We start from the raw sequence: 12,450 nt of genomic DNA on the forward strand, positions 1-12,450 counted from the left end.
ATTGCTTGTTGAAATGAAACCAGATGAATAAACATTTGTACATTGTCACTTATTTACAAATTGACTTATTGACTTATGGTTCCAAAAAAATCTAAAGGACAGTCCAAATATACTCATAGCTCCGCCCCTTTTCTGTCTTCCAGTTTGTACTTCCATGAAGGCATGAAGGTAAGATCTTTAGTATTTATTATGAAAATCTTCGTCTACTGACATTTGTTATGACGTCCACTTCGAACATTACAATGCTCATGATGGATTTCACCAAGTCTACCATTGGTAAATCCACTTCACCAATTACAGCGATGCCATGGCATAGAACTATACAGAGCTACCGCATTAATATAATTTAGCTCACATCTATGCTGACATGACAATGCACATCCAAATTGCAGAATATAAAAAAAAGACCACAAATAATTCAGATTTACATGACAGTTATTTTGTCGCGAGTTGTATTATTATTACATTTGTACATCAATCTCCATTGCAAGCAATTCCTCCACGGAGCGGTGTCAAAAATTCTGAAAGGCCATCAGTTAAAAGTCCTTGTGTTGAAGTAACGGTCAAAAAAATTACACTTCACTTAGGAGTTGCATTATCGCTATTGAAGTGCTCTGCCCAAAGATATAGATGCCACAGAAAAGTGTGATCATTCCCCATGCGATCAAAAGATACCTGGGGGTAAACAAGGCATAAAAACACTGTTATTGTACATGTAATAGAATGAGTGTGAATTCCATTAAACAAGATCCTAAAGAACTACACTTCTCTCACCTCATTGTAGGAGAAATTGACTCTGACTGCACCACAAATATTAGGCAAAGTCCTTCAATAAAAACGTTTGCATGTGAATATAAAAAATGTGAACACATCATGCTAACATGGAAAGCATTAAAAGAATCACATTATATTTATATGCTCAGACAAGGTGTTGTGAGAATCAAGCTGAAAATCATGCATATTAAAATGGTTCATATCATGAGGCAGGGGTCTCCAACCTTTTTTTTCTAAAAATGAAAGTCGCGAGAGCTACTCATGTAATACAATACTTAAATCTCTTAAATAATGTCTCATAACTCTCATATTAACAGCTATCCAAATTTAGAGTTTTTGTTGGCCTTAAATGACAGAAAATAACAGAATCAGAGATGAATTTGTACTTTGCATATTATACTGAAATTATAATCAATTATTAAATTAATTATAGTTGATTTTATTTTGCATCATAACTAGAGAAGAAATGGCATGAAAATTTCATTTCATAATTGTAGTGACCAAAATGATCACGGTTATCACAGAAACCTCTTCAAAAAGTACTAATACTTTATAAGTTTTATGTTGAAAACCAGCAAATAACAAATAAAATTGGCATCAATATGCACTTTTTGTTTACATAAACATTAAAATAATAACATTAAAAATTATGGCCAGATTTTAAAGGAGTGACTTGCAACATGTTATCTTATCTACTAACATGTTCAAGTTCAAATTAAATTTTGACAAAAAAGGTTTTAAAGTAGATAAACCTCACATATTTCAGGCTTTAAATAATTTTTATAAAAAGAATGACATTTACCATGCACATTAGCTTATCTTTTATTATTAATAGTAACATTTTCCCGTGGCGTCTGTTGTTGCTAAGCAACCAGGCACTGCGCCCTCCACAACGTAGCTAGCTACGGAGGAGAAGAGAAAAACACCCCTAGTGTTTGGGTCGGTTTGGGTGCATCCCGATCCTTCAAGTTGACGGAGCTTGTTATGTTGTTACGGAAAGGGGGAAGCTGATTGGTTGTTTCTTGTCACATGACCTGCGGTTCCTATTTTTTCATCTCGCTGCGCCTGGAAAAAATGAGGGCGTCGATTCTTGCCGCGCGCCTACATTTAAAATAACGAACTCGAACACGATATGTGAACGGTCCTTTGGCGAGCTACCTCCAATCAGACGGCAGGCCACGAGCTACTGGTAGCTCGCGGGCCACGTGTTGGAGACCCCTGTCATGAGGAATATTTTGTTCTGAGACATGCAGGAATGCATCAATGATCCAATTATAATTACCTGGAAATACAAAGATGAAGAAAGCACTAACCCCCCCGACAACACTGATCACTTTGCTGATGTCAGGAATGAAGACTGCTATGAGAAGAGTGACTGTGACCCAGGCTGTGGTCAAGGCAACACGTGTACGGCTCTCGTAAGACTCGGTCACCGCGGTGTGTTTGTGTCGCTGCCGCAGCAGTGGGTCCTGGATCACAGATCTACACGCATAGAGTTGTCAGTTCCTCTATAGATGTAACTGTTCTGTTAAAAAACCTTAAGACACAGTTGTATACCTTCCAAGCAAGACAATGATGGGGTAGATGGTGATGATTGAGACTCCAAACAGCAGCCTGGCGATGATCATGGTCACATCGCCCCCACTGTACGACATCAGAATATCAGGAGCAACGTTCTTCCCAAACGTCAGGTACCCAAAGACTCCTACAAAATATTCATCTGTTAAACAATACTCTCATTACTAAACTAAATGCCTAATCAAACATTATAACCTCCTCCCTGAATAAAAAAAGTGATCTGGTATGAGCCAAGAAGACATAAATATTCATATAAACCTTGGGTTCAAGATTTTTATAACGTTTTTGAAAGAAGTCTCTCCTGCTCGTCAAGTCTGTTTGATCAACAATACAGTAAAAATGTAAAATAACAGTTTTCTATTGAAGTTCGTTTCCGCCACGGTTGAGTAAAAAATATAGTTCTGTAAGTCAATAATGAGAAACTTTCTCATAATTATGACTCAGTTTTTTTCATTATATTGACAATAATGACTTAAAATTCCCCGTGAACCAGAAGTTGCAAACGACTTTTCTCTAGTGTTGTGACGTATAGAGTGCCGAAGTTATGACGTCACTTTGTAGGACAACTCGGAAGCTAGTGGCGCATGGGTTCCCTCAACCGAAAAGCTATGCATTTTCCCCATAGACTTTTGGAAAATCACAAAAAATAAGATCTGTGTTCAACAAAGAGTTGTGACCCTTACACGTTTTGTCAAGTTCATCCAAAATTTTTACATTTTGAAGCCCATATAAAGTAAAAAAAAAACACAATAAAGTAAAAAAAAAAAACACAAGTGTGTTTTATGTCATAGATCAAAATGTGAAAATATTTAGAGGCTTTGTTCACCACAGACCTTATTTCAGGCGATTTAGCTAAAACCCATTCAAAAATCACATAGACTTTTAGAGCGAGGGAACCGGGAGTGCTATGCTAACTCACTTTAACGTTTTGGCCTACAGAGTGACGTCGTAACTTCTATAAAGAGCCTAAGTCCCTCCCCTTCCGAGCAACCACCATGGGACCTTGTTTCAGAAAAATATTGTATGGTAGTCAATGGCGAGAGACCACAAATATATATTTTTTTTATCTCGTTTGAATTGTGCCCTGAATTACACATATGATGTTTTTCAATTTACAAACATCATATGATAGATTTTAAAGCCAAGAAAGTCGCAGTTTGATGTAAAACCATTGAGGTAGGCCTACAAGACTGAAAATACGTAATTACAAAGACTACAAACCCCAAAGGTGCACATTTTCTCTCAATGAATGAAGCTAACTTTACTGAGGCTAATGTCTGTCATTGTTTCTATAGTCTTACATTATAATCGTAACGTTACACCTTCATGCCTGAGTGTTTTGTACTCAATAAACATTTCTTATTTCTATCGATATTGAAAACAGTTGTGCTGCTTAATATGTTTGAGGAAACTGATACGTTTTCAAGTTCAAAAGAACGGCATTTATTTGAAATTTAATTTAGAAATGTATATAACAGATGTCTTAACTGTCACTTTAATGCAAAATGTCTTTAAAAAAGATATCTTACTGACCCCAAACTTTTAAATGGTATATAGTGTGTATACAAAAAACAGCAATAGCATCTGTCAGGATATAACTTAATCTAATGCTAATTATTCTATATATCTGGATCTATATAAAAAAAAGAAGCTAATTCAGCACATTTAGCACCATTTTTGCTAATGGGAAAAAAAGTTAATTATGTACGTAAAGCATACTTGCATATGAAGTGCATATAGAGTTGTGGTAATTGAGCTGTAATCACTGACCAGTGAGAGAGTAGATGAGGAGACAGATCAACATGGACACCACAGAGATGAAGACCCAGTGGGACAACTTCCTGTTCTCCATACTACTGTAGACAGCAATGCAGGCCTCGTGGCACTAAAACAGACACCGGACCAGCACATGACTACAGACATCAGATCTCCAGCAATCTGTCTACACCAAACAAAAGCTTTTCCTGTAATAACTAACTTTCTGCACTAGCTCATTCCTCAGCGATTCCCCTGCCGCACAGCTCTTTTCATATCTCCATTTCCCTCTTCTCTCCATTCCCGCCTCGTAATCAATCAGCCCCGGGCAGCGGACACAGAGTAGTTCTGCGCTATTCTACTATTCCAATTGGCTTTTTTATTACATTTTTGACAATTCCCCAGCGTTGACAAATAAAACACCTCAAAGATGCACCATTTTTCACACTTTGCATCTGACCTGACCTTAAATATTAAAGTGAGAGCAAAAACAACTTGAATTCCCCTCATTTTTAAGACTAGTATTGATATTCAGTGAAATAATTTCTCTTTTTCTCCAAGAGTCAAATGTTAGTATGTTGGATAAAAGTAAGAAAACTCACCTGAAAGCCAAAGCAAATAGTTGGGATGACACTGAACAGGGAAGCCCATGAGCTTACTCTAAACAATAATAACAACAACAATCATAGTTAAACAGGTGGTTTTACATTCATTTCTGAAACCTTTTGCTTTCAGCTAAATGCAGTGTTGGGGAAAGTTTCTTTTAAAAGTAATGCTTTACAATATTGCGTTGTTACTGCCTACAAAATTCACTTTACTTTTTGGAATAGAGGAAGACTTCAATAATAACAAAACAAAAATGAAACACAAATGTCATGTTTATCTAAAGACATTTTTGCTTATTTCTATGGTTGAATTGGATCATCAAAGGTCAGCAGCATGGACATTGGTTCATTCTTTCCCCATCATTGAAGAAATTTTCCGTCCATTATGACGTTTACTCGCCGAAAATTTATGACAACATTTATGTGCCATCGACTCATGGTAGTTGGTGCTATTACACATCTTCTGAAAGAGTAGAGAATCTCTGGATCAAAACACAGGCAAAAAAGGAGTAGAAACAAGCAATAGAAGCACTGTATTCTTTAAAAAAAAAAAACATCGCTGTTTTTAAGAAACACCCACATTCAAGTGTTGCTAAAAAAAAAAGAATGCATAAAGTTAGAATAAACCTTTTTTTTTTGTTGTTTAAAAGCAGACGCTATATGATCTTTCTTTCGATATATTGCCCGTTCAAACTTTTATACAACAAAATATTCATAAAATAAGGGCCATGACATTTTTGCAAAAATGATCAAAAACACTACCGGTGGCCAGCAACTTTTCTCTTTCTTTTTTTTTTTTAAATGCTGGCAGGGAAAGAGTTATTAAAGTGCGATTAAATATATAAGGTATATTTGAGTGATTTAACATTTAATTATTGCGGGTTTTCATAATATTCTGAGTTTGCATTTCACTGTTTTTGTTCATTTTCAAGGGATTTTGAATCAGTTTTTGTGCGAGTGGGATGAGTAAATGCATGCTAACATTGATTCTAGAACAACAATAACTATCATCTTCACACAGTGTAGGCTAACTGTCAAAGAACATGTATTTTGTTGAGATGTGTATTTTGTTTTTGTTTTGTTATAAATTACTGTAAATTTGAGTTAATTTAAAAACAATTGTGATATTTAGAAGCGAATATTTATAATGTATGTGTAATGCCTTTGAGGTGTTTAAAGTTAGGGGTTCTTTAAGGAGGTTTTACGTAGAAAACGTGATGTCACATGACCCAGTTCAGTTTGGAGCGGGTCTGCGTCATTTTGTGTCAGAACGAACATGGATGCAGAGAAACGACATGAGAGGCGCACACGGTAATTTACCGTTATATATGTTTCATAATGTTCATAATATTGTTTTATATTACTTTACGTGCACGATGCGATGTGTTTTTCCTACCCTATCTCACGACCAATTCATACGAATTCGTACGAGTGATTCAAAAGTGGCTAATTCGTACTAATTCATACGACCTCGTACAAATTTGTACGATTTGTCTAAACCCACGTGACGGTTATGTTTAGGGGCGGGGTCAGGGGTAGGTCATTCGTACGAATTCATACGAATTGGCTAATTCGTAAAATATGTACGATTTAGCTAAATCGTACTAATTCGTACGAGTGAGGTCGTACAAATTGTTACGAATTAGCCACCTCGTAAAATTCGTACGAATTCCCGTGAGATCGGGTTGTTTTTTCATGATGTTGATTGGATTCGTCATATTTCTGTTGTCATTCATTTTCATATCATCGGACATTGACACGAGAAACTTGTAGGACTGAGAAATGCATATTTTGAATAGGCCTATATGTTTTCATTTTTTGTAGTTTTCACGGTGTCTATTGAAGAGAGATACGGAGATATGTAAAAATAAATTAATAAATAAACGACAAAAGACATCCGTATGAAGCGTGAGCTTTATTTCGTCAGACCAGTGTAGTCACTTGTTATTTCTTTCAACATAGAGAGAGGAGTCAGTCAATACACAGGAAAATACTTACTTGAAGAAGTAACTTATGTTGTAAATTTAAAAGTAACACGCTACTTTAGTTACTTGAGTAATAATCTGATTAAGTAACACTGGCTAAATGAACCAATTACTTTCTCTCATAGCTCATTAAGCATGACAGCAAGTTCACAAGACATTTGTTCACACACTGGCACTGCAGGAGGAAAAGATGATGATGAGGAGGTATAGATGCTTTATATGTCACTCTCCACTTACCCACTGCTGTAAAGAGGTGACAGATTGATCTCATGCACAGGCCTCCTGTGGTATTTCACTGTAATGGCTACGGTGAGATATGTAGCAGCAAAAGTCCCTAGAACGCTGAACAAAAACAAATATCAAAGACGAGTTGACATTAAACAAATTATCTTGATGATGTGTGATGAAAACTCATCTTTAGTCGGATTCATTTTAAAGATATTCAAAATCTTGTGCATTGTCATGGTAATTGACCGTGAATGAAAAGCAGAAGCAATAACAAAGCTTCATAACATTAATTTGAAATATTTTTAATTGAATTTTAATAAAAGCACAATCACAGTCTTTATATTCACTTACAGTTTCAACTCCTTCTCCACAGTTTTGACCAATCAATTTCCATACCATATCCAAAATAAATTTGTTAATAAATAATACGAACATTGAAAAGAACCACTTAAAAATCTTTCGCCCACAAATCGGACGACACTGTGTCTTGTGAGGACGTGCCAATGAAACACATTCTTGAGCAGAGCTAGAAAAATAACTTTTATATGAATTACCATTATTTCAATGATTTTAACAACTTGAAAGACTTTTTCACTTTACCGAATAAACCTGCGTTGGTCATCGCAACAGTGTTTTCGAAATTAGTGTCATTTTAGTATTATTTATATACTATATCCTATTTTGAATTAGCTTTTATTATTATATTTTACATTTTCAGTTTAATTTTAGTTTATGTTTTAGTAACTCCTATTTAGCTGTAATTTATTTTTATATCAGGTTTAGTCATTTTAGTACTTTATTTCAAATACAAAAAAAACAATGTTTAATAGGTTTAATTAGTGGTAACACTTTACAATCAGGTTTCATTAGTTAACTACTTTAGTTAGCATGAACTAAAAATACTTCTACTGCATTTAATAATGCATTAATAATGTTAATTTCAACATTTACTAATTAAATGTTTAAAAAAATTAAAATTGTAATAGTAGCACAAAACACGATTTGAATACAGTTTCTACGAGATGTATAATGCATTTAATTGTTGTGTATGTGTGATTTGATGTTTTTATTTATTTGATCTTATAATTAAATAACTAATAGTATTTGTTGCTGATTAGATTGCATCTAATTTTGTTGTACAGTAAAGGTATAATAACAATAAAGATTCTATTCTAATACATTATTAAAATCAAAAGTTGTATTTGTTAACACTAGTTAATGCACTGTGAAATTGCATGAACAAACAACGAACAGCTGCATTTCTATTAACTAACATTAACAAAGGTTAATAAATACAGTAACAAATGTATCTTGCTTGTTAGTTCATGTTAGTTAATAAATGAACTAAAATTAAACTATGAAATGATTATTAAGTGTTACTGTTTTTAATAACAATAATTACACTGTTTTGAGCAACACAGTCAATGAAATAAGCAATAAATTGACAGAATATAGTTCCTCACCTAGTATACTTCTGTATGCTGATCTCCTTCGGGACAGAGAGAGGGAAAATGAAGAAGAGACACAGGAGAAACAGGGCAAATCTCTGGTCTGTGTACCAGTGGTACGGCATCTCTGATTCTGGCAAGCCTGTGATTAACTCGTACATAGAGAGACATACTGCGAGAAATGAATGGAGATTGATCAGTGTGAGGATCTAATGCATAATGACACTATATGCGCAATTAGTAATTTAAAAAAAAGATCAAAGTCCCATCAACTTGTTGCTTACGTTTCTGAAGCTGGTCAGACACTATGACTAGAAAAGCAACAGATATGATGAAAAGGTTGAAGACGTAGCAGATCTCACAGAGTTTCCCTATGGCAGGACCGCACACGTTTCTGACCACAGCCTGATATGTGTTTTGTCCACTGATTGAAGAAGAATATCCCAGGATGACCAGTCCGCTGATCAGGAACACAAGAGAAATCTATGTGAGATAGAAATGTATCATATCATGCCCAGAATTAACTGGTAAAACGATATAAATACCGTTCGTTTTCTCACACAAACCGCTCGTTTCGTGTCTTAGGCCATCAATGTGTACTTACATTTACGAGTCATTAAATCATGTTTAATTTGGACTTCTCTGTGCATGCTCTTTGAGGTGGTGACCATAGACCTCCATTATATGACTGATAGACAAGAACGGTTTGATCTAAAAATGTCAAAATTGAAACTACTGCGGAAACAAAGACACCTACATCTTGCACTCTTAAAAGAAAAGGTTCTATATAGAACCTTAAAAGGTTCTATCAGCGCTACATATTAATTTGGAACCCCTAAAAGGTTCAATACACTATTAAAAAAGGGGTTCCTCTGGGTTCTATATAGAACCCTGGGGTTCCATACTTGGTCAATAGAACCTTTTACCAAAAAAAAAATGGTTCTATATAGAACCATTTGGGAGTTCCATATATTAAGCGGGGGATGGAACCATTTCTGGTTCTAAATAGAACCATTTCTTCTAAGAGTGTGGATCTCCTTGAGGTAAGCTAAAACATACCAAAAATGTATTTCAATGTGAACTAACAACAACTGAACAAATGACCAGTGGATGCATTGACAAGATAACTCTGTTAGTGCACATAATGGATGTGGTTGAAGCCACAGTGATGATAACAGGTTAACCAAGTCATATTCAAACCATCCTTGTTTCATTATAGCATTCTCACAGAGTTACTTGCCATTTCCACGGTGACAGCAGAGTGAAGTCCTCCAGCTTTCGCAAACGCCCAGGGAAAGATGAGAAGCCCAGCACCTAGCGCAGACTTCAGCAAGATGAAAACCGCTCCTAAAGAGCCCAATTTCGGGCCGTTCGTGTCCAGCGAGGGCTTTGTTAAAAAGTTGATACTCTCTTTTGCCAGCTCCTCCATGATATTTGGCTCTGTTTCAATCTCTGTTTCTCTCTGAGAGTTCAAACATTAGGTCAGGTAAATGAGAGGTGGAGTTTGGTGTTAGACCAATCAAGCGCTGGACCCGCTTCCACTGTTCCACTAGGAGATTTACATTTGTTGTCAAATATTTTGTCTGATTCAAAGTGGGCAGAATGGTAGAACTAACAAGCCATAACTGCACTGTAAAAAAAATATTGTTGGTTTAACTTAAAAAAGTAAGTAACCTGGTTACCTTAAAATTTTAAGTTCATTGAAATGGAAAAAGTGAGTTAATACAATGAAGGCGAATGATTTAATCATCAGAAACTCAAAATTATATGTTATCTGAACTAAATAAATTATTTAAGTTGATTTGACAGAAGAAAAAAATGTTGTGATTACAACACTGTAAAAAAATATTGTTGGTTTAACTTAAAAAAGTACGTAACCTGGGTTGCCTTAAAATTTTAAGTTTATTGAACTGGAAAAAGTGAGTTAATACAATGAAGGAGATTAATTTAATCATCAGAAACTCCAAATAATAAGTTATCTCAACTAAATAAATTATTATAAAGTTGATTTGACAAAAGAAAATATGTTGTGATAACAACAGTGTGGCAAAAATAACTGTCAGTTTTACCCTTATGAAATATTTGCCTACAGTACAAACATTGATAACAGATTTAAAGGAGTAGTTTACTTTTGCTGATAATTTTTACTCACCCCCATGTCATTCAAGATGTCCATGTCTTTCTTTCTTCAGTCGAAAAGAAATTAAGGGTTTTGATGAGAACATTGCAGCATTTTTCTCCACTTATGGGAACCAAATGGTTCAAGGTCCAAAAGACACTTTCAGTGCAAACTGCAAACTGTTTAAAGGCCTTTAAACGATTCCAGACGATAAATAAGGGTCTTATCATGCGAAACGATCGCTCATTTAATAAATAAATAATAAAGTTTAAGTTTTATAAGCTCAAATGACTCTCCTGTTTGAACTCGTTTATCAAAATGAACGAATCTTTTTCAAATGACTCGGAAGAGATTTGTTCATTTTGATGAACGAGTTTGAACATGAGCTTATAAAAGCTTATTTGAGCTTATAAAACTTAAACTTTGTTGCCAAGGCTAGCAAATGACCACGGGACAATCCACGGCTAGAATTAAACACTTTTAATTATCTCTTACTAAATCTACCCTTTTGCCTAGAATAAAATCATAATGAATTACTATTTTAACTCAATCAAACAAAAAAAAAATCCAATTAATTAATAGATTGGTTGCTTTTCTATGGCATTGGTATTTTTGCCAATAACTATAAAAACGATGGTAATTAAGCAGAAACTACCTATTTACTTTTATTTTGCAAGAAGTTTAATTGTTAAAATGTATTTAAAACTGTTACGCCTCCAGTCAAGTGCTAGTATTTTCACTCCCAAATTCCCACAACGTTTTAGGAATTCTTTTTGATTGTTTGCATTATAATCTTTTCTTTTCAGATCAAAAGACAAATGTTGGCACAATATGTATTGTGAAAGTAATTTGTCGATCATGTGCACTGTGCAGGATATCCCCACAATTAACAGCATGCGTTCCCAGGGTAGGAGTTTGGCATTGGTGCTTTGGGCTCACTGTCACTCTCCTAGAGCCCAAAGCTGGTTGGGAATTTTCTAGGTACGGGGGGCAAATAGAACTTGTGACCTCCGTTATGACAAGATTTGGGAAATCCATTTAAGCACAGATAACTGGTCAGGGTTAGTTCCCATGTTCTTCATGTCATTAACCTCGATCACGCTTCATCACCTGAAAAAGTCTGGGAACATTTTCACAGGCTATTCTTCCCATTAAAAATGGATCAGGGCCTAGATTTAGAAAGACTTCCCAGACCCTATCACTACTAATGGAATTAGTCGATTTCACACAAGCACAGGCAACTACTAGACTGCTTAGCAGACAGTGCTGATCTGATTTAGAACCAAGAGGAAGAAGAGTATTTTGTTTGTCCATTTACACCTGCATTCAAATACAGGGAGGTCATGATTGTGTGGGATAGTCTGAAGAAGAATGCTTTGTATCTCAACTCTTTTCTATTTGACTTTTTAAATGCAATATATTTCTGTAACGGCAAAGCTGAATTTTCACATGATCCTTCAGAAATCTTTCTAATATGCTAATTATTGACACGAGTATTAATATTACATTTAATATTAATTATTTTTAATATTAAAAATATTATTAATGGTTCTTAATTAATGCTTATTTTGTGGAAGTAATTTTTTCAGGATTCTTTGATAAATATCCAATTTAAAACAACAGCATTGAAATAGATATATTTTGTAACATTATAAATGTTTTAACTGTTAGGCTACTTCTGATTTAAAGGAGTAGTTCGCTTAAAAAAAAAAACTTTTGCTGATTATCAGCATGTCAGCCATGTGATTGGTTGATTAGATAGTTGCTTTAGGTAAGTGTAATAATCCTTTAGGTAAATGTATATGCTTGTGTTTGGTTAAATATGGCTCTCCTCCAAAATGTCTTGAAGTAATATTTTACTTGTGAGGAGAGCGTTGAAGCAAACTAGTCCTGTCATCTTATTCTGTCGTCCGTCCTTGAACTGTCCTGTTCAGTTAAGTCATCTTAACTGTTGTCAC

At 34.9% G+C, this 12,450-nt stretch overlaps 1 protein-coding gene across 2 annotated transcripts; it reads right to left on the reverse strand.

The window, feature by feature from the left end:
- Positions 1-196: 196 nt before the first annotated feature.
- Positions 197-9,802, reverse strand: slc38a8a (solute carrier family 38 member 8a). 2 transcript variants are annotated; one of them, XM_039683829.2, is made up of 10 exons: positions 9,614-9,802; positions 8,658-8,856; positions 8,389-8,545; positions 6,935-7,039; positions 4,710-4,767; positions 4,123-4,237; positions 2,332-2,479; positions 2,057-2,256; positions 775-826; positions 197-675 (listed from the first exon to the last, which is right to left on the reverse strand). In XM_039683829.2, exons 1-10 carry the CDS (start codon positions 9,800-9,802, stop codon positions 573-575), a joined length of 1,326 nt encoding a protein of 441 aa, XP_039539763.1. In that variant the 3' UTR covers positions 197-572. The 2 variants fall into 2 exon arrangements, with proteins under 2 accessions (XP_039539763.1, XP_088972629.1); XM_089116503.1 differs by having other exon boundaries at positions 2,332-2,494.
- Positions 9,803-12,450: the final 2,648 nt, after the last annotated feature.

This window comes from Pimephales promelas, chromosome 10, assembly GCF_988280905.1.
Source record: "Pimephales promelas chromosome 10, fPimPro1.hap1.1, whole genome shotgun sequence".
Lineage (NCBI taxonomy): Eukaryota > Metazoa > Chordata > Actinopteri > Cypriniformes > Leuciscidae > Pimephales > Pimephales promelas.

What these genes read in the sequence shown, in the direction of transcription:
- slc38a8a (XM_089116503.1), bottom strand. Translation starts at nt 9,802, where the DNA reads ATGGAGGAGCTGGCAAAAGAGAGTATCAACTTTTTAACAAAGCCCTCG. An exon ending in CTGCTGTCACCGTGGAAATG is followed by an intron (nt 8,857 to 9,613) that starts GCAAGTAACTCT and finishes TATCTCACATAG; the next exon opens with ATTTCTCTTGTGTTCCTGAT. An exon ending in TCACCTCTTTACAGCAGTGG is followed by an intron (nt 4,768 to 6,934) that starts GTAAGTGGAGAG and finishes ATTATTGTTTAG; the next exon opens with AGTAAGCTCATGGGCTTCCC.